The sequence below is a fragment of the Chiloscyllium plagiosum genome, unplaced genomic scaffold, assembly GCF_037043375.1.
Source record: "Chiloscyllium plagiosum isolate Xiang-an unplaced genomic scaffold, Cpla_swu_hap1 HiC_scaffold_30, whole genome shotgun sequence".
In the NCBI taxonomy this organism is placed as follows: Eukaryota; Metazoa; Chordata; class Chondrichthyes; order Orectolobiformes; family Hemiscylliidae; genus Chiloscyllium; species Chiloscyllium plagiosum.
Genome location: NW_028270168.1, coordinates 31,017,903 through 31,045,459, shown reverse-complemented (window position 1 = coordinate 31,045,459; position 27,557 = coordinate 31,017,903). Strand labels below are relative to the sequence as shown.

General features: G+C 40.6%; 2 protein-coding genes across 6 annotated transcripts in view; both read right to left on the bottom strand.

Annotated features, from left to right (window-relative positions):
- gale (UDP-galactose-4-epimerase) overlaps nucleotides 1-17,651 on the bottom strand; it is a 32,883-nt gene extending 15,232 nt beyond the window's left edge. Inside the window, exons 1-6 of one of the 4 annotated variants that reach the window (XM_043717747.2) lie at nucleotides 17,630-17,651; nucleotides 15,814-15,882; nucleotides 15,572-15,701; nucleotides 6,300-6,415; nucleotides 4,398-4,511; nucleotides 542-718 (exon numbers count right to left, since the gene is read on the bottom strand). In XM_043717747.2, the coding sequence (XP_043573682.1) occupies nucleotides 542-718; nucleotides 4,398-4,511; nucleotides 6,300-6,415; nucleotides 15,572-15,698 (534 nt within the window). In that variant the 5' untranslated portion in view covers nucleotides 15,699-15,701; nucleotides 15,814-15,882; nucleotides 17,630-17,651. Of the gene's footprint in view, nucleotides 1-541; nucleotides 719-4,397; nucleotides 4,512-6,299; nucleotides 6,416-15,571; nucleotides 15,702-15,813; nucleotides 15,883-17,110; nucleotides 17,397-17,517 lie in introns of those variants that run through there. The other 3 variants (XM_043717746.2, XM_043717748.2, XM_043717749.2) reach the window with 3 other exon arrangements.
- A 2,937-nt stretch (nucleotides 17,652-20,588) lies between these two features.
- The window catches only part of eloa (elongin A), a 55,555-nt gene continuing 48,586 nt past the window's right edge, over nucleotides 20,589-27,557 (bottom strand). Inside the window, exons 9-12 of one of the 2 annotated variants that reach the window (XM_043717743.2) lie at nucleotides 27,395-27,503; nucleotides 26,965-27,119; nucleotides 26,497-26,618; nucleotides 20,589-25,259 (exon numbers count right to left, since the gene is read on the bottom strand). In XM_043717743.2, coding sequence (XP_043573678.2) covers nucleotides 26,539-26,618; nucleotides 26,965-27,119; nucleotides 27,395-27,503 — 344 coding nt within the window. In that variant the 3' untranslated portion in view covers nucleotides 20,589-25,259; nucleotides 26,497-26,538. The remainder of the gene's footprint in view (nucleotides 25,260-26,496; nucleotides 26,619-26,964; nucleotides 27,120-27,394; nucleotides 27,504-27,557) is intronic. The other variant, XM_043717744.2, reaches the window with a different exon arrangement.

The following is a 27,557-nucleotide window of genomic DNA, read 5'->3' as shown; positions in this document are numbered from 1 at the left end:
AGTCACGGAGGGACTCCCTCACCACCAGACGCCTGGAGGAAGAACGCCTCATCTTCCGCCTCGGAACACTTCAACCCCAGGGCATCAATGTGGACTTCAACAGCTTCCTCATTTCCCCTTCCCCCACCTCATCCTAGTTTCAAACTTCCAGTCCCCTTGACTTGTCCGGACTTGTCCGACCTGCCTAGCTCCTTTTCCACCTATCCACTCCACCCTCTCCTCCCTGACCTATCACCTTCATCTCCTCCCCCACTCACCCATTGTACTCTATGCTACTCTCTCCCCACCCCCACCCCCCCCTAGCTTATCTCTCCATGCTTCAGGCTCTCTGCCTTTATTCCTGATGAAGGGCTTTTGCCCGAAACGTCGATTTTGCTGAAGCTCCTCGATGCTGCCTGAATTGCTGTGCTCTTCCTGCACCATTGATCCAGAATCTGGTTTCCAGCATCTGCAGTCATTGTTTTTACCTAACATTATACACAGCCTACTTTCGGTCTGACAACTTCAACAGGTGCCAAACTCATACAATGGTAAGAAATACCTTTTCTGCGTAGCAGAGATCCTTAATCATTTCTTCAATGAAGTACTTTGTTTTTCCATAAGAATTAGTGCAGCTGCCAACGGGATGTGCCTCATCGATGGGCAGGTAACTGGGATTTCCATATACAGTTGCTGAACTGCTGAAAACAATGTCTTTAACACCATATGTTCTCATTGTCTAAGGCAACAAAAGAAAAGGATAAATCATTCAAAAATTCAAAGTTCACATCATCGAAAACCAACCTCAACATCCTTTTGGGTAATGTCCTTACCAACGACCTCTCATTTCTCAATGACAGGTCTTTCCAATTTGTAGTGATTGTAATTACATTTTCCATTTGCAAAATGCAAACTGCAAACTTGACAGGACACACTCAAACAGCATCTGTAGTGAGAACAGGTCAAAAATATACTCAAGCCCTGAGGTTTGAAAGACTGAATGAAAGCTACAATTTTAACTCAGCACTCACTTGAGGCTCTGCCTTCATTTTATCACACAACACCAGGTTATAGTCCAATGGACTTATTTGAAAACATGAGCTTTCAGAGTGTGACTTCATTAAATCCAGTCTGTAATTGCAGATTCACAATTTCCCAGATTTCTGCTTCAAAGACCTTTTCAGTAAAGGCAACCGTCCAATAGTCTGAAAATCACGCTGCTCATTTGCGGTCAGACCACTGTGTAAGAGCAAAGTTATTCAAGTACACTACAGACTTAAAAGATTTAAAATGTGCCAGAATGTTATATTCAATATCTGTACTAACAAGGCTAAATTTAAAGACCTTTGAGCCTGTCGTGCTATGCAATATGATCTTGGCTGATGATCCAACATAGTAACCTATTCTTGTTTTAGCCCCATATGCTTTTGATCCCTTTGACCCAATATAACTCCTCAAAAATATTCAATGCTTTGGCCTCAAACACTGTGTCAAAGAGTTCCATAGGCTCACCACTCTCTGGGTGAAGAAATTTCTCATTGCTAAATTGCCTACCCTGTATCATTAGATTGTGACCCCTTGGTTCTGGCCTTCCTCGTCATTGGGACTATCCTTCCTGCATTTACCATGTCTAATCCTATTAAAATTTTATAGATTTCTCTGAGATCCAGTCCAGTGACTATCATCATAACAGATAGTCTCGCTTTATATGTCAGTCCTGCCATCCCAGGAATCAGTCTGGTAAACTTTTGCTACACTGTCTTCATGTCTAGGACACCCTTTGCCAGATTAAGGAGACCAAAACAACACACAATATCCCACGTGTGTCTCATCAAGACCCTGTACAAGGTCAGACACCCTTGCTCTTATAGGCGAATCCTCTTGCTATAAAGACCAACCCACCACATGCACTCTCTTTCTTTCTTTCACCAACTGGTGTACAGAGGAACCAAGGTCTTGTTGCACCTCCCCGCTTTCCCAATCAAAGCTATTCAGATAATTCACCGCTTTTCTGGTTTTTTTTTGGAACCGAAGCGAATAATTTCACAGCTATCCACATTATACTTCATCTGTCCACAATACATCGACACATCTCTGCATCCTCCTCACAGCTCACACTCCTACCACTTATGCTGGTGCTGACATTTTAAAATCTGGAGAATGAGGAACTTGAAAATGATATTGTTTCCAAATACTGTATCATTTATAACCACAAATATGTGTATTTACCCTCGATGTCTGAGCAGCCTCACAAAAACAAATAGAGCTCACCCAAATCTTCTTTCAAAAGTAACAGCTAATTATTAAAATATACAACAGGTAAGCAGAGGTAGACAATATAATTTCTTCCCATTGCCATATGCACAAATTTCCAATCTTTTATGGGGCATCACAACCATACACTATACAACATGTTACTAAACCTCTCACAAAAAAGCAGCCAACCACATTAGCGGTTATACAAGATGGCAAATGCCTTGCAGAGTGAGGAACAAAGTGGCAGACTTAATCCTGTCTACATTGGTAATAGATCAATGGTGGTGTACTGAGTGACAGCAGGCAGGCTTATGGGGTTGGGAGGCAGAAGAGGTGGTGGTGGTGGTGGAGACGGAAGTGGAGGAATGAGAAAGAAAGGGAACGAACAAAATTAATCACCTGTGGTTTGTGCCTGAACTCTGTTTGCGAAAGACTTGCATTCAGCAATGATCCTTTCCCCCACTCTATAATGAACTAGCTCATTCAAATCTGAGATTTGGGTCACAAACAAAGAATAACAGCTGTGAACATGAATTCAGAGAGTTATCTGCACTTCTAGGAAATTCAGAGCAGGAGTAGGGTATTTAGCCTCAAGTCTGTTCCACTAATTAATATGGTCACACTTGATCTATTTTTTAAACTTCATCTACTCATCTTTTCATTTCCCACCTTATGCTCGATTTAAAATACATTTCCATTCAGCTAACTTGGTTCCACATTCCTCAAAACTCGGCCTATCAAAAATCATTTTAAATTCTGATTTTTCGATTGACCTCGCAGCAACAGCTTCCACTGTCCTTTTTATGAAGGGATGCCTGCTGACTTCACCCTTGAATGGCCCACCTCTGATTTTAAAGGTAATGCTCCTTTATCAAGAAAGCTCAGCAAAGGAAACAGTTTCTCCTATAACCAATTAAGGTCTTCAATCAGATCACTTCTTAATCTTCTGTACCCGAGAATACAAGTTCAGGCCACCTGAGCTCAGATCTTAACCATTTTAGCCCCAGCGTCATTGTGGAATATGCACTATATCACTTGCAATGTATCCTTCCTGAGGGACAGTCTCCAGGGAATTAATGCAATACTTCAGATTGGTTTAATTAGCGATGTAAACAACTGCAGCAAATTTTCCACCTCCTACTATTTGTCTCCTTGAAGTGTAAGCAACTTCTAACAACTTTTGTACCAGTTTACTGTTGTTTTTACTGACATCTGCACATGGATCCCAAAAAAAATGTTATTGAGTCCCAAGTGAACAATCTCTCACTGCCCCATACTGAACCTGCCTGTTACAGTTTCACCCACTCATTTCACAGTTTGCAACATTTCTGATCCCAACAATCTACTTAGACAACTTCCTTCGTACATCTGTAATTGCCCTTGTTTAAGTTGAGGATACTCGTTTGAGATTCAAATTGCTTTCCAAAACTGAATTTGAAATTGCACCACTTATGACTGTTACACTCCATAGAGGATCCTTAACTACAAAGGATATTATTAATCCTACCTGATTTAAAATAGGCCGTACCCAGGTAGGTTGCGTAAAATACTGCTCTAAGAAACAATCCCTGATGCACTTTTCAAATCAATCTTCCAGGTCACCCTTGCACATCTGATGTGTCTAGTCAATACACAGATTAAAATCACCCAAAACATGGCAATGCCCTTCCTACACACCTCCAACATTTTCTCATTTGTACTTTGTCCCAGCAGCAAAGCAACTCTTTGGGAGCCTTCTGATGACTCCCATTTGTGACTTCTTTCCCATGTTATTCTCTATTTCCACCCAACCCGATTCCATAGCATGCTCCATTTGTATATCTACACACCACCACAATGGTATCTTCCTTTATAACAAAACTAACCCACCTCCTTTTCCTTTATGTCTATCCTTCCAGTATAACCAGCAAACTTAGATATTTTAATCCAAAGCACACACTATTGCTTTCAATAGGAGAAAGAAATATAAGTCAAATTCCATGAACTGATCCATGCTCAAAATCTGGGTTTCATCTTAACAGCTAGAATTAACACATACCTACCTTACTGACACTGTCTTTGTCAATGCATAAAGAAAAGCAAGCACCACAGCCCTAAACACTATGTTCTCAACTGTCCCACAGTTTATCTTACAGAGGAACTTCCTAACTTAGCACACTTACCTCCAGAAGTTTAATTGTTCCTGTCAGGTTAACTTTATAATATAAAAGAGGCTTCTGGACAGACTCTCCAACAGCCTTCAACCCAGCAAAATGGATCACAGCTGAGAAATTGTGCTGGAAAAGGAAAGTTATGCTAATTACTAAAATGCACTTAAATCAGTTGTTCTAATCATCAAGTTTACAAGTGGCTGGAGAACGCCTGAGGCATTACACCATCCTAGAAACATTCTCATTGGAAATTAGATTTATTGCACTTAAGTGAAGGTGTTAATTTTCATCTGTAATAGCAATAAATAGATTTTAACACTAACAGCTCATCAATTTAGTGTTACAGATTAAGCCCAAAATGTCCTCTGCAAATAAAATTTGACGATAATCACACAGTTAAGAACAACGTAGTTATATGCAGAGGAGTTTTGTTTTGCAAAAATGTAAGTGCTTTCAAACTCAAGTCATCAACTGTTCGTAAGGACAGCACAGTAATTCACTATACTTAGTCCCAAACATTTCAACCAACAAAATAAAACTACTAGTTCCAATACTATTATGAAATAATCATCTGACTACTGCGAAATGCTGTCCCATCGCTAAATGCGTGAATATGACCATGCAAGTGTTTCAAAATATTTTAAGAACAAGCTTGCACTTATACAGCACCTTTCACAATCTCCAGATGTTTTAAGTACTTGCAGCCAATGAATTTTGTGCATTCACATTTGTAACAATAAAATAATTTATGCCTAACTTCCAGCTTGACAAGCCTCAAATCTCAAACAAGTGAGCAGAGAGGATAAAATGCTTATAAGACTTCTCCTGCAGTGGCAGGGATAAAAACAAAAAATATAATCATGATTAGTCATGGCTGATCATCTGAATGCAAAGCAGGTTTGAAGTCTGAATGGCCTACTCCCACTTCTATTTTTATACGTCTATGGTCCAATGCTTGATTTTGCAATGGAATCCAGAACCAGGAGTCATAGTCTAAGGATGTGGGTTAAATCATTTTGTACTCCAATGAGGAGAAATCTCTTCACCTAGAGGTTGGATGATCTTAACGAATGGCAGAGCAAGCTTGATGGGCCAAATTGGCAGTTCCTGCTCATATTTTTTATGCTCGAGGGACATGGGTTCAAATTCCATCATGGCAGGGTGGTGGTATTTGAATTCAATAATATCTGGCACAGTGGCAACCATGTAGCCACTGTCAATGGTCATTTATGCTTCTGGAGAAGGAAATCTAAATTTGCAGAAAAATTTCTTTTATAGAAGGAAATCTGCCAACCTTAGATTAATTAGATTAGATTCCCTACAGTGTGGAAACAGGCCCTTTGGCCCAACCAGTCCACACCGACCCTCCAAAAGAGTAACCCACCCAGACCCATCTCCCTCATGCACATCGCATTGTGGGCAATTTAGCATGGTCAATTCACCTAACCTGCACATCTTTGGACTTGGGAGGAAACTGAGCACCCAGAGGAAACCCACAGAGACACAGGGAGAATGTGCAAACTCCACAAAGACAATATCAGAAGCTGGAATTGAACCTGGGACCCTGGTGCTGCGAGGCAACAGTGCTAACCACTGACCCACCGTGCCACCCCCACCTTACCTGGGTCTAGCCTACACATGATTCCAAACAGAAGATCATTGTTTCTGACGAGGGCAATTAAGAGTCAAACTTCACATCAACAAATAAAAAAGGAGTCCAGCTGGCAGTGCACTGGAATAGTTAAATCTCGATATAACAAAGACATGAATGAGGTTTTTGGCAGCAGATGAGCTGGACAATGGAAAACAGCAACCTGAGTGATGGCACAAAAAATAAACTGTATTGCTAAACCTTAACTAAAATTTAAAAAGCTAAGGAAAGCTGGTTACAAGCATCTGGATTCCAAGTGGTACCTCTTTAAACAGATTGCTTAGAGCAGATTCATCAAGTAGATCAATTTCTTGGAAGATTATGTCAGTCCCCGTGATCTGATTCACACGATGAATGCTTTCAGGAATTCCACCTTCACCTGGATTAGAAAAAGAAGTTGACTTTTTCCAGGCAAGTAATATAATCATCCTCAGCAAACAATCTCACTCTTTGGGTGGAACAAACAGCTTACCAAGCTAACAATTTTTATCAAGCAATTTGACAACTGTTGGGGTGTACGTCTGACCACTTAATCATGACCACAAGACAATTTTGCCCAGATTGTAAATGTCACTTCACCTAACTTGTATAATAGTTCCTTTATTTAACTGGTAAAAAAGTTGATTCATCAGAGTTCAATGCCTTTGCACGCGCACTGAACCACACCAGTGGAAATTCGTATTGGGGCAGGAGGGGGAGGTATCTTTACAGAAGCCTTCAGCTATTATGGTCAGACAGAAATCACCATCTTATTTTCACCATTAAACAGAAGTATCAGATTACTGACCTTCCTTGTCGCAAAAGTAGCCCTTCGTTTAGGTGTCTATAGTTACAGTAGTTTTGTGGGTTTAAATTAAATACCTCAGCGCTAATTCTATACTGACGTTTTCATACAGTATTGAGGTAGTGCTGTGCTCTTAAAGATGCATTTTGGATAAATAGAAACAGTGATCCCATCATCTCCCCCAGATAGATAAATGATCTATAGAAATGATTTGAAGAGGTGGTGTTCTGGCAGGTCACCTGGTGGCACATTTATAGAGTCATAGAGATGTACAGCATGGAAACAGATCCTTCGGTCCAACCTGTCCATGCCGACCAGATATCCCAACCCAATCTAGTCCCACCTGCCGGCCCATATCCCTCCAAACCCTTTCTATTCATATACCGATCCAAATGCCTCTTAAATGTTGCAATTGTACCAGCTTCCAACACTTCCTCTGGCAGCTCATTCCATACCCGTACAACCCTCTGTTGTAAAAGTTGCACCTTAAGTCTCTTTTATATCTTTCCCCTCTCACCCTAAACCTATGCCCTCTAGTTCTGGACTCCCCGACCACAGAGAAAGGACTTTGCCTATTTACCCAATCCATGCCCCTCATAATTTTGTAAATTTCTATAAGGTCACCCCTCAGCCTCTGAAGTTCCAAGGAAAACAGCCCCAGCTTGTTCAGCCTCTCCCTATAACTCAAATTCTCCAACCATGGCAACATCCTTGTAAATCTTTTCTGAACCCTTTCAGGTTTCACAACATCTTTCCGATAGGAAAGGGACCAGAATTGCACGCAATATTCCAACAGTGGCCTAACCAATGTCCTGTACAACCACAACATGACACCCCAACTCCCGTACTCAATACTCTGACCAATAAAGGAAAGCATACCAAATGCCTTCTTCACATTCCTACCTACCTGCGACTCCACTTTCAAGGAGCTATGAACCTGCATTCCAAGGTCTCTTTGTTCAGCAACACTCCCTCGGACCTTACCATTAAGTGACCTCGGTGGTAGGCAAGTTGTTGGAGGGAATCCTGAGGGACAGGATGTACATGTATTCAGAAAGGCAAGGACTGATTCAGGATAGTCAACATGGCTTTGTGCGCGGGAAATCATGTCTCACAAACTTGATTGAGTTTTTTGATGAAGTAATAAAAGATTAATGAGGGCAGAGCAGTAGATGTGATCTATATGGACTTCAGTAAGGCATTCGACAAGGCTCCCCATGGGAGACTGATTAGCAAGGTTAGATCTCATGGAATACAGGAAGAACTAGCCATTTGGATACAGAACTGGCTCAAAGGTTGAAGACAGAGGTTGGTGGTGGAGGGTTGTTTTTAAGACTGGAGGCCTGTGACCAGTGGAGTGCCACAAGGATCAGTGCTGGGCCCTCCAGTTTTTGTCATTTACATAAATGATTTGGATGCGAGTATAAGAGGTACAGTTAGTAAATTTGCAGATGACACCAAAATTGGAGACGTAGTGGACAGCAAAGAGGGTTACCTCAGATTACAACAGGATCTGGACAAGATGGGCCACTGGGCTGAAAAGTGGCAAATGGAGTTTAATTTAGATAAATGTGAGGTGCTGCATTTTGGGAAAGCAAATCTTAGCAGGACTTATACACTTAATGGTAAGGTCCTAGGGAGTGTTGCTGAACAAAGAGACCTTGGAGTGCAGGTTCATAGCGCCTTGAAAGTGGAGTCGCAGGTAGATAGGATAGTGAAGGCGGCGTTTGGTATGCTTTCCTTTATTGGTCAGAGTATTGAGTACAGGAGTTGGGAGGTCATGTTGCGGCTGTACAGGACATTGGTCAGGCCACTGTTGGAATATTGCGTGCAATTCTGGTCTCATTCCTATCAGAAAGACGTTGTGAAACCTGAAAGGGTTCAGAAATGATTTACAAGGATGTTGCCAGGGTTGGAGGATCTGAGCTACAGGGAGAGGCTGAACAGGCTGGGGCTGTTTTCCATGGAGCGTCTGAGGCTGAGGGGTGACCTTATAGAGGTTTACAAAATTATGAGGGGCATGGATAGGATAAATAGGCAAAGTCTATTCCCTGGGGTTGGGGAGTCCAGAACTAGAGGGCATAGGTTTAGGGTGAGACAGGATAGATATAAAAGAGACCCAAGAGGCAACATTTTCACGCAGAGGGTGGTACGTGTATGGAATGAGCTGCCAGAGGATGTGGAGGAGTCTGGTACAATTGCAACGGGCCGGGTGCTGGCAAGTGGGACTAGATTGGGTTGGGATAAATGGTCGACATGGACGGGTTGGACCCAAGGATGTGTTTCCATGCTGTACATCTCTATGACTCTATGAAGTGTATAAGTCCTGCTAAGATTTGCTTTCACAAAATGCAGCACCTTGCATTTATCGAAATTAAACTCCATCTCCCACTTCTCAGCTCATTGGCCCATCTGGTCCAGATCCTGTTGTAATCTGAGGTAACCCTCTTCGCTGTCCACTACACCTCCAATTTTGGTGTCATCTGCAATCTTACTAACTGTACCTCTTATACTCGCATCCAAATCATTTACGTAAATGACAAAAAGTAGAGGACCCAGCACCGATCCCTGTGGCACTCCACTGGTCACAAGCCTCCAGTCTGAAAAACAACCCTCCACCACCACCCTCTGTCTTCCAACTTTGAGCCAGTTCTGTATCCAAACAGCCGTTTCTTCCTGTATTCCATGAGATCTAACCTTGCTAACCAATCTCCCATGGGGGATCATTTCCTACACAAGAGGGAGTAAATTTCAAAGGAAGTTCATTGGCTATAAAGTCTTTTAGTTTGCTCAAAGGTGTTTAAGGGCTCAATACAGGTTCATGCTTAGTTTTGTTTATTTCTAACCAAGAGATTAACTGGAAACATTTCCTGTAGATGTCTTGGTTCTCTGAAATGCATGGTCTACGATGGTACTTTTGTAACAATCTTAAAGTGAAAAAGGGGGTTAATTTGGATAAGGGTTAGGATGTCCTAAAGAAAAGTTCAATTTTGAAACTTGATAACCCAATTACAATACTACAAATAATAAAATGCTAATTTTGCAGCAACTTCACAGCCAACCTCACGTTAAAAGTACAACTAAAAATATTGTACAGTATTTAGACACAAGACCAGAAATGTTAACTGCACACATGCTACCAGAATGGCTTAGTATTTCTGACAGTTTCTATTCATCATATGAAAAGGGGAACACACAAAACTTGAAAAATATTCAACTGTCCATTTGACAGGGTGCTCTGCACCCAAACAAATTCCTCACCAGCAATGTGGTTCCTAACAGTGCAAAACAAGAGGAAAGGTTGTTTGGAACTTTATTACTGATATTACAATTCAGGATATTCAAAGCGGTCATAAATTGTTACCTGCAAATCAATTCCCTACAATGGGAATGCTTCGTTTTAAGGATTGGCCATTTAAGTGCCTTTCCCAACAGTTGCCCAATCTCATCCCAGCTGACGTCAATTCCGTTGGATACCGAAAGTGTGGATCCTACAGGAGTTCAAGGTCCTCTGCTAACACACCCAATTCTTCAAATGCAAAGCTGAGCAGTTAATTGCACATCCAAGGTAGCTGTCACAGCCTCACACTGTCTCTATCTGATCTGTCCATCAGGTTCTATTACACATCACTGGATAGTAATCCATAGTCTGAATGCCATTACCTGTCTCTCTTGAACTAATTCCCCAAACTAACTGGTTTTCAATACGAAATCAGTGCTGAACATTGATCCAACCCAGGACCTGCCTGGTCTCCAGTAACCACCATCATGTCATACAGAGGCAAAAGATGAAAGCAATATTGTGCTGAAAAATTATTTATGTATGGGATGTGGGCAACGCTGGCTTTATTGCCCATTTCAAATTGCGCATGAAGGTGGTCGTGAGCTGCCTTCTTAATCCACTGCAGTCCACATGCTGTAGTTTGACCCACAATGCCCTTAGGGAGAGAATTTCAGGACTTTGACCCAGTATCAGTGAAGGAATAGCGATATTTTTCCAAGTCAGGATGGTGAGTGACTTGGAGGATAACTTGCTGGTGGGGGTGCTCCCATGTATTTACTGCCTTTGTCCTTCTAGATGGGAGTGGTCATGGGTGTGGAAGGTGCTGAGGATTTTTGGTGAATTTCTGTAGTACATCTTGTGGATAGTAACACTGCTACTACTACTGAGTTTCAGTGCTGGAATGGATGGATGTTTGAGAATGTTTCAACCAAGTGAGCTTTGTCCTGAATGGTGTTTAAGCTTCCTGAGTGCTGTTGGAGCTGCATGCATTCAGACAAATAGTGAGTATTCAGTCACACTCTTGACTTTGCCTTGTAGATGGTGGGCAACTTCTGCAGAGTCAGGAGGCAAGTTACTCAGTGCAGTATTTCTAATCTGGGACCTGCTCTTGCAGCTACTGTGTTTATATGATGAGTTCAGTTGAGTTTGTGGTCAATAGTAAACTCGAGGATATCGATAGTGGGGGATTCAGTGATCCTGAAGAAGGGCCTGTGCCCGAAACGTCGAATCTCCTGTTCCCTGGATGCTGCCTGACCTGCTGTGCTGTTCCAGCAATAAAGTTTCAACTTTGATCTCCAGCATCTGCAGACCTCACATTCTCCTCCTAATAGCACTGATCGTCAAGGGCAGTGGTTAGATAGACTCTATTCAATAAGAGGTATTGTCATTTATGTGGCATAAAATGATATTTGCCATTTGTCAACCGAGCCTGGGCATTACCCAGATCTAGTCTTATTTGAATGTGACTGCTTCAATATCTGAAGAGTTGCAGATAGTGAACATTGTACAATAATTGGCAAATATCCCCATTTCCCACTTTATGATGTAGGGAAGGTTACTGATGAAGCAGCTGAAGATGGGTGGGCCAATGTGGTGTAAAATTATGTCCCAATACATGTGTGAATCATAATGCAACACATGTATTGGGCCAAGCAGTGGAATGTGGTGAAAGGGTTAAAATTGTGTCCCAATACATGTGTGAATCTAACCGGAATGGAGGTGTTGCTTAGTCCCGTGTGAATCTTATTACACACCTCCCCGTGTGAATCTTCTTATCTGTATGTAACCAGAATGGAATGTGTTTTTTAGCCTTGCTCTGCTGTTCACATGAATGTTTATATCTGGAAAAGAGTATATCAGCTGGAAAAGTCTCCGGTTCGGGGAGTCTGCTCCGGGGTTACGTTTAACCGCCGAGCGTGGGTTGTTGGCAACCGCTCTACGAGAACTGACGGCTCCCAGTTCCGGTAACATGTAGAGTGAGTATAAGCCAGACCCGGGAGTCTGCTCCGGGGTTACGTTTAACCGCCGAGCGTGGGTTGTTGGCAACCGCTCTACGAGAACTGACGGCTCCCAGTTCCGGTAACATGTAGAGTGAGTATAAGCCAGACCCGGGAGTCTGCTCCGGGGTTACGTTTAACCGCCGAGCGTGGGTTGTTGGCAACCGCTCTACGAGAACTGACGGCTCCCAGTTCCGGTAACATGTAGAATGAGTATAAGCCAGACCCGTTGTAAGTATGAGACCTGGTTATGGCGACGCTGCGGGGAATAAAATGCTCATATTCTAGCAGACTCGCCTCTTGGTCGTTTGTTCTGTGTCAGACTACTCTCCTACGAACCTGACCTTGAGAATTTTTTAAAACAGCCTAGGAGACTACCCTCAGGAACTCCTGCAGATATGTCCTGAAGCGGAGATGACTGACCTCCAACAACCCCATGGTCGGCTACTGCAGAAAATACGGAGATATGGCATTGAGGGTGAGTTGGAGGTTTGGATTAGGAATTGGCTGGATGGAAGAAGACAGAGGGTAGTAGTTGATGGCAAAGTTTCTTCATGGAGTGCCGTCACTAGCGGTGTTCCGCAAGGAACTGTTTTGGGACCATTGCTGTTTGTCATTTTTATAAATGACCTGGAAGAGGGGTTAGAAGGTTGGGTGAGCAAGTTTGCGGATGATACGAAAGTCGGAGGAGTTGTTGACAGTGAGGAAGGATGTGGCAGGTTACAGCAGGATATAGAGAAGCTGCAGAGCTGGGCAGAAAGGTGGCAAATGGAATTCAATGTAGCTAAGTGTGAGGTGATTCACTTTGGGAAGAATAACAAAAAGATGGGGTACTGGGCTAATGGTCGGATACTTGGTAGTGTGGATGAGCAGAGGGATCTTGGTGTCCATGTACACAGATCTCTGAAAGTTGCCACCCAGGTAAATAGTGCGGTGAGGAAGGCATATGGCGTACTGGCTTTTATTGGTAGAGGAATTGAGTTCCGGAGTCCTGAGGTCATGATGCAGTTGTATAAGACTCTGGTGCGGCCGCATCTGGAATATTGTGTGCAGTTTTGGTCGCCATACTATAGGAAGGATGTGGAGGCACTGGAACGGGTGCAGAGGTGGTTTACCAGGATGTTGCCTGGTATGGAAGGAAAGACTGAGACACTTGGGGCTGTTTTCATTAGAGAAAAGAAGGTTTAGGGGTGACTTGATTGAGGTATACAAGATGATTAGGGGGTTAGATAGGGTTGACAGTGTGAACCTTTTCCCGCGTATGGTGTCGGGTATTACAAGGGGGCATAGCTTTAAATTAAGGGGGGGTAGATATAGGACTGAAGTTAGGGGTAGGTTCTTCACTCAGCGAGTCGTAAGTTCATGGAATGCCCTGCCAGTAGCAGTGGTGGACTCTCCCTCTTTATGGGCATTTAAGCGGGCTTTGGATAGGTATATGGAGGATAGTGGGTTAGTATAGGTTAGGTGGGCTTGGATCGGCGCAACATCGAGGGCCAAAGGGCCTGTACTGCGCTGTATTCTTCTATGTTCTAACTACAACCTACTTCCCACGTACCAGGTGAGATAAACTCTGCTGGTTGGAATCATAAGTCCCATTGATTCCAGTTTTATTATGAGTCCTTAATAACACACTCAGTCAAATGCAGTCCTGATGTCAAGGGCTGTCACTCTCACCTCACCCTGGAATTCAGCTCTTTTGCTGATGTTCGAACCAAGGGGGCTGTAATGGAATCAGGAGCTGAAGGCCTTGGCGGAACGCAAAGTGGGCGCCACTAAACAGGTTATTGCTAAGCAGGTGCTGCTCGAAAGTACTGTTGATGACAGCTTCCATCATTTATGAAAGTTGAGAGTAGACTGGTAGGGTGGTAATGGCCAGGTTGGATTTGTCCTGCTTTTTACATACAGGACATATCTGGACAATCTCCCCCACATTGTTGGATAGATACCAGTGTTGCAATTATACTGAAACAGCTTGGCTAAGGGAGCAGCTAGATCTGGAGTACAAATCTTCAGGACTATTGCTGGAATGTTGTCAGGGCCCACAGCCTTTGCAGTATCCAGTGCCTCCAACTGTTTCTTGCTATCATGTGAAGTGAATCAAATTATGCTAAGACTGGTATCCATGGTGCTGGGGAGCCCTGAAGGTCAAGTGGACCATCCACTCAATACTTCTGACTGAAGATTGCTGCAAATGTTTCAGCCTCATTTTTTGCACTGATGTGTTGGGCTCTTCCATCGAGGATGGGGATCTTTGTGGAATGTCCTCCTCCAGTAAGTTGCTCAATTGTCCAACATCATTCACGACCGGTTATGATAGAGCTTGAATCTGATCCATTCATTGTGGGATCGCTTAGCTCTGTCTATCACTTGCTGCCTATGCTATTTGGTAGCTTCACCAAACTGACACCTCAGTTTTAGGAATGAAAAGAAAAATTGCTGGGAAATTTGCTTTCCCAAACTGATACTTCATTGTTTGGTATGCCTTCTGTGCTCTCCATTGAACCAGGGTTGATCTCCTGGTTTGATGGTAATGGTTGAGTACAGTTTATGCCAGGCCATGAGGTTACAGATGTGCTGGAGTACAATTCTGCTGCTGTTGATGGCTCACAGTGCCTCACGTATGCCCACTCTTGAGTTGTTTCTGTTTGAAGTCTGTCCCATTTAGCACAATGATAGTGTCACAACACAATGGAAGGTATTCTCAATGCGAAGGCAGGACTTCATCTCCACAAGAACTGTGCATTGATCTCTCTTACTGATACAGTCACAGACAGATTCATTTGCAGCTGGCAGATTGGCAAGGGTGAGGTCAAGTATGTTTTTCCCTCATTAGTTCCCTCTCCAGCAGCTGCAGACCCAGCCGTGCAGTTATGCCCTTTAAGGCCTGACCAGCCTGTCCATAATGTTGTTACTGAGCCATATTCTGTGCCCTTGCCATTTTCAGTGCTTCCTCCAAGTATCATTCAACATGGAGGAGTACTGATTCATCAGGTGAGAGAGGATGGATCGTGGTAATCAGCAGGAGATTTCATTTCCCAATGTTTAACCTGAAGCCATTTGACTTCAAGAGGTCTGAAGTCCATGTTGAGGACTTAAAGGGCAACTCCCTCACAATTATATACCACTGTTCTACCACCTTTGCTGCGTCTGTCCTTCTGGTGGGACAGGACATAACCAGGAACTGTGATGGTGATATCTAGCATATAGTCAAAACACACAATCATACTTTACAGAATGTCAGGGTCTTGTCTGACTAACACGAGAGACGGTTCTTCCAATTTTGGCACTAACCCGAAATGTTAGGAAGGAGGATTTTGCAGAGTCGACAGGGCTGTTCCTGCCATCATCTTTTCTGATACCTAGGTCAATGCCGAAGGTCCATCCAGTTTCATTTCTTTGTTGAGAATAAAGCAATCCATCATATAGATTCACAAACAAGTTGCTACAAAATAAACCTAAAACATTTTATACCTTTGATCGCATTATGAAAGTTGTCTATCACAACCGGAACGTATCCAGCTTTGACCAGCTCAATCACACAATGGCTACCAATGTAACCAGCTCCACCTGTCACTAGGATCTTCTCTGCTGTTGTCATTTTCTATAAAATATCAAAGTGATTCAGAATTAATTACATTGTCAAAATTCAACTGTAGCAATAATTTCTTCAGAAGCTCAATCAAGTTTCTCCAGGATTACTGATGTTTACTCACCACTTAATAACAAAGTTCAAGTTGAAGAACAAATTCTTATTTATGGCTTGGTCCTCAAATCTACAGGTTCTGAAACAATAAAGTGCCACATTCTTAAGGTCATACAGTCACATTAAAAATTCAAATATGTTGCATTTACAAGTTCATTCTCTTAAGCATTTGTGAATCTAATCACTCATTAGAATTTTTTTTACGGCTATACATCAATGATAATCCACCCGGTCCGTAATGTTGTTGCTGAACCACTACTGGTGGTGGACACAGAAATTCCTTACCCAGAGAACATTCTGTGCCCTTGTCATTTTCAGTGCTTCCTCCAAGTGTCATTCAACATGGAAGAATATTGATTCATCAGCTGAGGGAGGATGGGTGTTTTCACCTAATTTAAGAGAATTTAGTTTATCCCTATCAATAACTTCAGATTTCTTTACATGAATAGCTCTCTGCTAAGGAGAAAGTGAGGACTGCAGATGCTAGAGATCAGAGTTGAAGAGAGTGTGGTGATGGAAAAGCACAGCTCGCCAGTCAAGCAGCATCTGAGGAGCAGGAGAATTGATGTTTCGGACATAAGCCCTTCAAGCCCTTTGTCAGGAATGAGGCCTCATTCCTGATGAAGGGCTTATGCTCGAAACATCAATTATCCTGATCCTTGGATGCTGCCTGATCAACTGTGCTTTTCCAGCACTACACTCTTCAAATTAGCTCTCTGCTAAACCAAAAATAACCCTTGTATTTTGCTAGCCTTTAAACTGAGTGCAATCTATCACTAGTCAAGCACATTAAATCTGTACCTTTCATTGGACATGTATCATTAATTGATCATTAATACAATGATTCATCTTTGCAAAACTGACCATTCTGCAACACAATTACAGAATTGAAGGCGCTCCACGACAGTCACTGTGAACAGTAATCAAATGGTTTATACTTTAAAACTTTCATAGATGTTGTACATAAACCTTTACTGGCATCCCGACCATCCTTTGTCAAAAGCAGGGCTAAGAAGCCATTAAGAAAAAGTGAGAAATAACAACTTGTATTTACACAAAGCATTTTCTACACTGACCAATGAAGGATTCTCATGGGATCTGACCGGTTTTTCAACAATGCCAACCGAATAGCTTTGCAAGACATTCCTTCCAGTTGACCTCACAGGTCAAGTATGCGAACAACGTGTAAAGAGGTTAAGCAATCAATAAATGGCCTGGAACACCGCGCTAGATTCAAGCTGAAAGGAATCTCAGACATGGAAAGTTTATAAAGTTTATAACGGTCAGATTTTAGTGAACCTTGATACCTTATTTCCCGAAATTACGTATGCCTTTCCCGTCCAGCAATTTAGACTATTTGCAGTTTCTGAGTTATAAACTTTTCAGAGGTGCTTTTAGACAGAGACCCGAGTTTCCTTATACTATGAGCTTAGATTGAATGGAGTGCGGTTTCCAGCCAGTGCCGCCCGTCTCTCCAGCAGGGATGGGAATGAATGGGCTCGTTGTGTGGCTCTGGCACCAGGAAACAACCAGCACGAAGCAGGAATCCTGACGTGGCCGGAACCAGCAGCCAGGCTCCCGAACCGAGCGATGGGGTTCACCAGCAGTGGGGCTCCGGTACCGGGACAGCGAACCCGCAGCTGGATTCCACCCACACCCGCCCGCACGCAGACTTCCTTCCCACCCAGGAAATACCTTACCCAGGGGAACCCACCCGATTCACAGGCTAACGAAGCTACGTACAAAGCCTAGTCCAGAGGATGCTCCGCCGCTGAACTTCGCCCCCGGTTACCGTTTCCACCGTGCGCCTGCTAAGCCCCGCTCACCTTCGTCGGCCCGCCACACCACGCATGTGCAAATCCCAACACGGAACTAGCGCCCCGTCTACTTGGCGCATGCTCAGTAATAGATCCCACCCATGGATATCACGTTGCGCACGCGCGCACAGAAAAACCCTCAACCCAAGTGACGCTTTAACCTGCAGTTCTCAATCATTAGGAGGATGTTCTGTATTTGGGAAGTTTCTGCTCATCTAACAAAGTCTCTAACTTCACTTGTACCACTGGACTACTGTATATTTCATGCAAAATGTTCCAAATGTGTATAATAGAAACAAGTAATGACATACATTTGAACTACATTGACAAAAAGAACATAATGAATATCCCCAACATTCAAAATAGTATTTCTTTTATTATTAAATTTCTCAATTGAAACGACTGACTTAGTTATTAGGGCACAATTCCACAGTCTCAGTGCATCCTTCAAGTAAGCTACATGGAAGATTTAAACCAATCCGAGATGTACTAACAAATACTTCCATATCAATAGCAGTCAAATGTGAGATTCCAAGTAACGCCCCTCCTCCCTAGCTCACACCATATTGACCCATTGTGCTGATGCCATTCAGTACCCTAGCCATCACCCTGTCTCGAACTTCATAGTGATCTTCCTTCCTCTTCCCATCCAAAAGGGTGGGTATTCAGGCATTGATTTACCTAACACAGGCTGATTGTGCAGCGTACTCCAAGGATAAATCACTAAAACTGTAACCAAACGGGCATACAATTACATCAAGATGGAAGATACTCAAAATTTGAATTAAAGCGGTAAAATCACAAATCTATTAACGAACATTTCTCTGAACAGTATTCAGATCAGGTTACATGTTACAGTTTCAGACAATTTAGCATTTCCAATTAATTGCTATAGACTGTTATTTCAGGTATACATTCAGAAAATTGTGGAGTGAAAATAAGTATAAAAGTTTAAATGTTGTTTCTTGGATTGAACAAAACATTCAATCTTTGACAACATTATGTTGAAATTCAATTTCCAACAGTTTAATCATCAGTTGCACACATTGTACTGTAATATTAGGAGGTTGTTTCATTTGACATTTTGGCATTAATAGGAATGCAAACAGGACAAGCACAATGACTTATGAAGCTTGACAGTCTAAATTAAAACCAAATACATTTTCTATAAACATGGTTAGGTGACTTTCAAAATTAAATAGTCCACAATTATTTGTGAAAATCAACTACAAGAATCTGCAAAATTTAACTACTACAAGTTATAAAGTTTAGATTTATTTAAATACCATTAATGAAGAAATATTCTTTGTTTAATAATGTTCACATTTTAACCTACATTAATAATTCCATAAAAGCACATAAAAACCATTTCAGTAATGAATAGATCACTTCACTGAGGGCTATCAAAGCACAGTATGTGAATATTGAACAGGAGCCAAATTGAAATGAAGTCTGTACATATCCTGCTAAGAAATCTTTATTTTACCAAACGTTGCAACAAGATTTCATATCTTAAAGCAAAATTGTTAAACATGTCATTAAATCAACAGAAGCAGTTGTCCAATATTTTTCTATGTTTTTCGCATTTAAACAAAGTCGATGCCTGGGTTGGAGGATTTGAGCTATAGGGAGAGGTTGAATAGGCTCAGGCTGTTTTCCCTGGAGGGTCGAAGGCTGAGGAGTGACCTTATAGAGGTTTATAAAATCATGAGGGTCATGAATAGAATAAATAGATTCTTTTCCCGGAGGTCGGGAAGTCCAGAACTAGAGGGCATAGATTTAGGGTGAGAGGGGAAAGATATAAAAGAGACCCAAAGGACAACTTTTTCATGCAGAGGGTGGTACATGTATGGATTGAGCTGCCAGAGGAAGTGGTGGAAGCTAGTTAATTGCAACATTTAAAAGGCATCTGGATGGGTGTTTGAACAGAAAGGATTTGGAGGGATATGGGCAGGGTGCTGGCAGGTAGGACTAGATTGGGTTGGGACATCTGGTCAGCATGGACAAGTTGGACCAAAAGGTCTGTTTCCGGCTGTACATTTCTATGACTAAAGTAAAATATACAAATTTCAGTCTACCCAATTTCAATACTGAGAAGAGGTTGCATCAACTCTTCCAAACACTATCAAATACCTATAACACACTGTGCCTTAAAATAATAGCATGTGGGATCACCTCTGCAATTCCCCAAGTATCAAATTCCTAATTTGACTCTGGCTTTGGGTGAAGTGTAAACTGTTGACTGTCCATTGTATTGGGAAAACATACTATCCTTAGCATTTATAGCAGTCAGCTGTTGAGAAACTGTAGCGTTTAGCTTCTTCTCATTTTTGCGAAGTTGGAAAAAAGAAGAGAAGGGGGATACATATCAAGAATGAAGAGTGGAAAACAATTATTGATCTATGCAGGGCTGCCATGACTCATTTGATGCCAGAAGGTAAGTATATTTACAGACTTGGGAGGAAAGGGGTTTTTAATCCCATATTAGTTTCTAAATCTGAATCATCACCAGTGAGTCTGTTGGCACTGATCCTAAAACTTGCAAAGAGGTGAAGTGAAGTAAGATGAAAAGAATCAACAAAAACGTTTCTGTGACTAATGCAATAATTTGCATAGTATAGTTTTGCAATGTTCAACTTGTATTACCAGAATTCTATTGATAATTAATTATTCACAAGAAATTTCCAGCAGTAATTAATATAACAAAAATAAAGTTTCAATAATTTGCATTTTGCTTAGAAACAGGCACACAGACATTAATCTAGTGGTGTCTTGCTGTCCACAACTGCCCTTGACAATTTGCATTAGAACAGTTTTGACTAAGAAGTCATTAATTTTGTTTAAATATCCCAGATATTGCCAATTTCATTTAGTTCAGTATTCACAAGTCCAAAAGGGACAAATTCAGTTGACCAAACCAATCTCATTGAATATCCCATTGAACAAACATTTCTAGATCGGAGAATGATTTTCATCCTGAGGAGGGTGGAAACAACAACTCCTCCAAATACGTTTTTATTGCATTTTAAAGAAAGTGGAAAAGGAATTCACAATTCAGGATCAAAACATTTGTCCAATACAGTGTCAGCTGCGAAACATCAACATTTTTTCAGTGCACATTTATAGAATTAATTATCATGAGTTTAAAACCTGGCCTCTGACAACAGGTTTGTGATTTATTTTTACTTTGCTTGGAAATCAGGTTTCAAGTATTATTTTTTTTTTCCCCAAGTGTTATTAAATTAACAATAAAAACAATGTTGACAGCTATTCCATCAGTTCATCTTTGCACCCCAAAGTTCAATAAGACTCAGATGGTGGATATTGGTACAGATCTCTTGCATGACAATCATAGATTGCAACTTTAAAAATAGTTTTAACTTCCCTTAACAAACAGTGAAATGTAGCTATATTTTTTAAAAATTAAGTTTTATACTCCAAAATCTATATTCAGCGTACACCTAACACTCAATGCCACTAGTTAAAATGAGGAACAGTTAGCCGAGTAGCCACATACAAATGTTGAGAAATCTCATTCTTTACCCCTCCCCCAAAGTGAGTGCAGCTGCTTCGGAATTCTTTGTGCAAATGTTTGATGGATGATACAGCATTAGCACTGTAACACTTGCTTCAATAACAGGTCACAGCTTCAACAATGAAGATTGCTCATCTCTTAACTTGGTTCAGCAGCAAAAGACGGAGAGAACGTAAGGGAAAAATCTTTCTGGATCAGTGTCGCACATATTATAAAAGTAGCAAAAAAAAAACTTAAGAATAAGTTAACTTCCCGTACACTTAACCAGGGTAAAATGAGGGGTTACATAGGGTCATCTAAAAGACAGGAAATGAAAAAGCATTCAAAATTAAAAGAATAGTACATGGGGTGGAGGGATTAATTACTGCAGAATCATTTTCCTTTGAAGGTGCAATTATAATTTACTAAATAACCTACTTTTTTGACATTTTATTCTAAGGGGACAAGAATAACCACAGACACATTAACAAGGCTACTTTCTGGCAAAAACATATTATAAATACATTTGATACAAGAAATGTAATTTCAAGGCTGTAACCTCATTTTAACATTTGATCAACATTTATAAAGTTTAGATTTAGATTTAGATTAGATTACAGTGTGGAAACAGGCCCTTCGGCCCAACAAGTCCACACCGACCCGCCGAAGCGAAACCCACCCATACCCCTACATTTACCCCTTACCTAACACTACAGGCAATTTAGCACTGCCAATTCACCTGACCCTGCACATCTTTGTGACTGTGGGAGGAAACCGGAGCACCCGGAGGAAACCCACGCAGACACGGGGAGAATGTGCAAACTCCACACAGTCAGTCGCCTGAGGCGGGAATTGAACCCGGGTCTCTGGCGCTGTGAGGCAGCAGTGCTAACCACTGTGCCACCATGCCGCCCACCACGGTGGCACAGTGCCGCCCACCAAGTTCTTGAGGTTTCTTCTAGGATTATGCTAAGTCAGTCACACAATGACAAACTGGGTGTCAGAACTCAATTTTCTTCCAACTATTGTGTTTTTAAGAACAAAATATTTGTGACTATTTCTTCAAAACAATAGACCATGTTACCTGGAGTATATGCCATATCTTAATTCCTAAGTGCAAAATAAGCTTAGGCAGCAGAATTACAACATGATAAAATGGATTTTCAGTTGAAGTGCAAATATTGTTAAATCACACTTGAGATACAAGGACTGGCAATAAACGTCTTCTGGAGGATTTGAACATCAGAAGGATTCCATGGATGTACCTTAGAATTTATAAAATGTCACAGGTTAGCAGTCAGTTTTAGTTCTACTCAAAGATACTGCAAATGGCTAATATTACTGTTACATATGCATATGGAAAAGGATATGGAGGATAAAAAAAATCTTATGGTACCCTGGTTTCTTCCATTTAAAAATTAGCTCTATCCCTCTAAAATTGCTCAGGAGAAATTAAGTGTATAAACCTCACCATTGGAGAGATATCAAAATAGCCATCATTCGAAAGACTTTACCTTGCCTAAATTTCTATACAACAAAATGCTAATCTTAGCGAAGTCAATTGGGGGAAGATGTCGGGGGGGGGGGGGGGGGGGTCTGAAAAGCCTTCTATTTTTACATATTCTTCTGAAAAGTCACAAAATGTTTGTGTTTGTTAGAGGTGTTCAGAATCATGAAGGATCAGGGTGAAAGTACTCCCATGTCAACAGGATAGAAAACCAGAGGACAACTTTGTAATTGACAAAAGTAGTAACAGCAAGATGACAAAATACACTTGTGCGCAATGAGTGGTTAGGATCTAGAATTCACTGCCTGAGAAATTGGGGAAAGCAGATTCAAACAAATTTAAATTCTAGCTATCAATATGGAATAGGATAATTATTTAAGAAAGAAAATTGCAGAGACAGGATGAAAAGGTTGGGGATTGGAACTATGTGTTGCCCCTGCAGAGAGCTGGCACTGGAATAATGGGCTGGTTGGTCTCCTTCTGCACCATAACCATTCTATAATTATTTATTTGAGGCCAGTTATAGAGCAGCATTTTCAGCTTTAAAACCTGGCCACTCTCCTGGTCAGGACATTGAAGAAATTGAAGACAGAAAGCTTTACACATGAAGTTATACAGTGAAACATTTCACTGGTAAAATGACAGACACCTGGCTTGATAAACCTGTAACTTGTTCATAGTTTTGTAATACCCCATTACTGCATGAGATTAACTCAAAGTATTTATGGCAATCATCTGAATTCAGCATAGAAAAACACTCTTGGCATTCATTTAAAATAAACAAGCTTACTGTTTATATTTTATCTGAAGGTTATCTATACAGTTCAGGCCTTAGATCTGATTTTTAGGAGTTGCCAAGGCAGGATATACGTGACAAGGTCCAAAGGAGATATTTAACCACTATTATTCCTATAAACTTAATTGCAATATAATCCATAGTTGATTCATTGAATTCTACATATTGTATATGATAAATACATTCATATCTTGTAATTAATGGTACTTTATTACATAGTGAACTGATTGCTCAAGTCCCCTTAAAATAAGTGTTTATATTAATATCACTTTTTCCAGTTTGCATTGTTTTTGTCAATAATGTACCTATCTGCTTATGTATTGCTCAAGAGAGCAGCCACAGTTTATTGTCTCATGTCATTGAAATAGTACCACTGTGGTGTATGAACAAAAAATCCCAGTTTCTGAAACATTCATAATAATAAGTGTTTCATGGCCTGAAATCCGAGTTTAACTAAATCAATTTACGTTGAAGTGCAATTATGTACATTGGTCAAGAAAGCCACCATGGCAAAACTCTTGTAGATAACAAAAGAAAACCAAATCCAAGCAAATTTTATGAACAGACAATATTCTGTTCTTTAATGTGTATAAACCTTAGCAATTGAGCTGGGGGAGGTCTTTTCCATGAGAGGAAAATACAGAATTTAGTGTTATACATGAGAACTGCATCTTACTATAATATATAGTTATCTGCCAGCAGGATCTCAAGTAACTTCTATCAAATAAGATGCTCCTTATGATTGTTGTATAATTTAATATAACCAATTTCCACTTGAAATGTAACAATCCTGCAGTTAGTGAAATGATCAATCTAAACATGCTTACAGAATAAATAGCTCCCTATAAAACCACAAAAAACATGGCTGCCCTTTGCCATATAAACATTTGGTGATATAACTGGCAAAATTCTGAAGCTCTCTCAGCAACTATCAATGAAAGATTGTCAATCTTTTAAGATTGATTACTTGATAAGCTCTCCTATAAATGCCATTGCTACAAAAATAAAACAATCCAAATCAAACTAAAATCTTATTCTTGACAGCTTCAAAAACCAGCCAACATACATGTCAGTGTCACATGTTTACTTATAGCACCAGGACTTTATTAGGAGAAAATCATATTACCACAAAACAGAAGTCAAGATGGCACTAATTATTTCTGTGACTGCATTTCTTTTCCCACAATGTTAATGTAATTTACGAACCATGAATCCTACCTAAAATGAGACAACTGATGTTAAAATACCAAAACCGCCATATAGCATGAGATGCAAAAAGATTGGCACAACAGTAAAAGAGATAGAAAGAGAACATTGGGAAAGAACATTAAAACCAATACTGCAACATTAATATTGTCTAGGCCTCAAATTCATCATCATTAAAATCAACTTATCTTTATGATGACAATTTAAAAATGTAAAGGATTTTTAAAATATAATGATTAAACTTTGTGCAACAAGACTGGCCCAAGTGTTATTTACACATGAATATTCTGGAGGGGAAATAAAACACTCAGTGCCCAGTAACAAGAGTTTACATTTTTGCTTCTAAATGTAAAATAATAAAATATTTTTAAAAATAAGATGTAATCCATAGACATCATTTCAAGCACACAAACTGTCTTTAAGTTCTTGGTATTGCAATTTGTACCCTTATGCTCTTGAGCACGCAAAATGGCTCAGGATATAGGACCAGTAGATACATCACTATTCAAAGAGGGGGCGATATTACTGTTCCTTCCATCTTTCTCACACACATTTTATCTTCGACTAAAACGGTTCTTGAAAAACTTTATTGTTTTTGCCATCATTGGTGCAATTTCTGAAAAACAAAAATATAAAAGTTTAATAATTACAGCAGAAATCTTTAAAGAGAAAAACAATACTGTTTACATAACTGTTTACATCTTTCAGCTTTCATTTATCCGTCATTCTTTTTGCTTTTTGCTGTTCAAACATCACTCTTTGTTGGAACCAGCAAGGATGCATCTAGATCTCTTTCAAAACAGTTCTTAGGATGGCTACAGAGGAAGTACACCAAAATACAAGGCGACTTTACCTCCTGAAGCAGTCAATGGCTGATCGATGGTCAGTGGCTTCTACCTCCAACTGCTATGACTGACAGAATGTTCGCTGCCACTCATTTTAGAAAAATTGACAGTTGATGCAATTCAAAAAGTAAATCATATGGATATATTTGTACTTACACAGTTGTTTACAAGAAAGTGCCAATGTTAAACATTGCATTATGGTTACAGATAGTCAACATAATTGCTTACACACTAACTGCTGAGGACTGCAGCTATTGAGCTAGATTGTACAAGTTACTGGCACCAGGAGACTTAAAGAGCTGTCGGACATCTAAAATTGTTGAAGCAACTACATATGATGACTGCATATTTACAGCCATTGGTTCAATAAAGTCATTACCTCAGAACTCAGACGCTCCTTCTTGTCAATCCTGCTCCAGGCAAAGATTCACAACTCACTGTGTAAATATTAAAACATTCAAATAGAAATAAGCAGCACAATGAACAAAAATGGTGTTGTTCATTCACAGTTCTTCCAAACTGATTTTTTTTAAAATGGAGCCTCATGGTTAACTTTCATTCTAATCCATTTCATCGTCACTTTTTAAAAGTCACTGATTTGCTTCTCCTGCCAGTCACAGGTACATTTTTGTCTGTGATAATGCACACAATTCCTTAAAAGCAACCCAGGCAATCAATAGCTCCATTTGAAGAAATAGTCTTAACTTAATTTGCAAGTGAAAAATTATTTCCACTGATGTCATCACACTGGGGTAAAACTGAGTTCCTCAAACTGGCAAACTGCAAGTGCTCTAAAGAACTGCTGACTCAATCAAAGATTCCCAGTGAAAGGAAACTCCCTCAAGTTTGTTAATTGTGCTTTTTTTGAAGATAGCCACTTTGGCTTTCAAACAGTTCAAAGGTCTTGGTAGCCTTAATCAAATCTTTTCCATGTGTTAATCCAAGTCAGCAAACAGAAGGAACACAGATAGTATCCAAGGATGATCTTATCTCTAATCACATACATACACAATCAAGGCAGCAACTATGAACTTATTCCTGATGAAAGACTTATCCCCAAAATGTCGACTCTCCTGCTCCTCGGATGCTGTCTGACTGGCTGTGCCTTTCCGGCTCCACACTTTGAGCAACTATAAACATAAATTTGAATGATGTTTTTTTCCTATAATGTATCATTGCTGCTCTAATTAAGTCACACACGAAGAATCAAACTTAAGTGCTCGCAGGTTTGAACAGCTGAGCTAAGCCATGCAAAGCATCCATCAGTTGAGCTATCACAAGAGTCAGGTGGGTTGGCAGATCTTTACTACTTAGCGCAATATAATATCAACAACGGAAAATGTTAGATGTGGTTACTAAGCTATGAGTTTCCATTTCCTCTGTTGTCATACTTCACTCAATAAGCATAGACTCACTATATTAAAAAAGAATTGGGAAACTTGGGACAACAGAAAATATAAATATTTTTAAACTTACTTTTGACCTGTGGTTTCTTGGATTCATGGAGACCCCCTCCACTACTTGGGGGTGTCAGACTGGATGATGTGGAGCCATGGCTGGTACTAGGACCATCAAAAGACTGATTTCCTCCTCCACTGCCACTGCTTCCTCCTGGACTTTGCATCTTTACCCTACAGAAAAAGTGGGAAGGGATCAAACAAAATGACTTCAACAGCTCCAAATATAATTCAACACACTTATCCAACTATGGTGTATAAGGTTTCAGAAATTGGTATAATTTCTCAACAGGTGATTCCTTTCACAGCTTTGAAGCCAAGAATCATATAAAGTTGAATAAGTAAGTCGAGAAAAGTCTTTCTAAGCCTGTAAAAAAGGCTAAAAATAAATACCGACTTGTAGACTAAGGGTGCATTATATCACATCTAAAATGAACATACGACATTACCTTGGAGGTGCTGAAATCAATACTCCAGTTCCATGCTTCTCCTGTCTGCGCCTTACATCTCTGGGCGGCTTTACTTCAGTATTTAAAAAGGCCAGCTTTGCTTGTCGGCCTGTTTTTAAAAACACAAGCCAGTCAGTTATTGGAACGAGAAAAAGATATATGT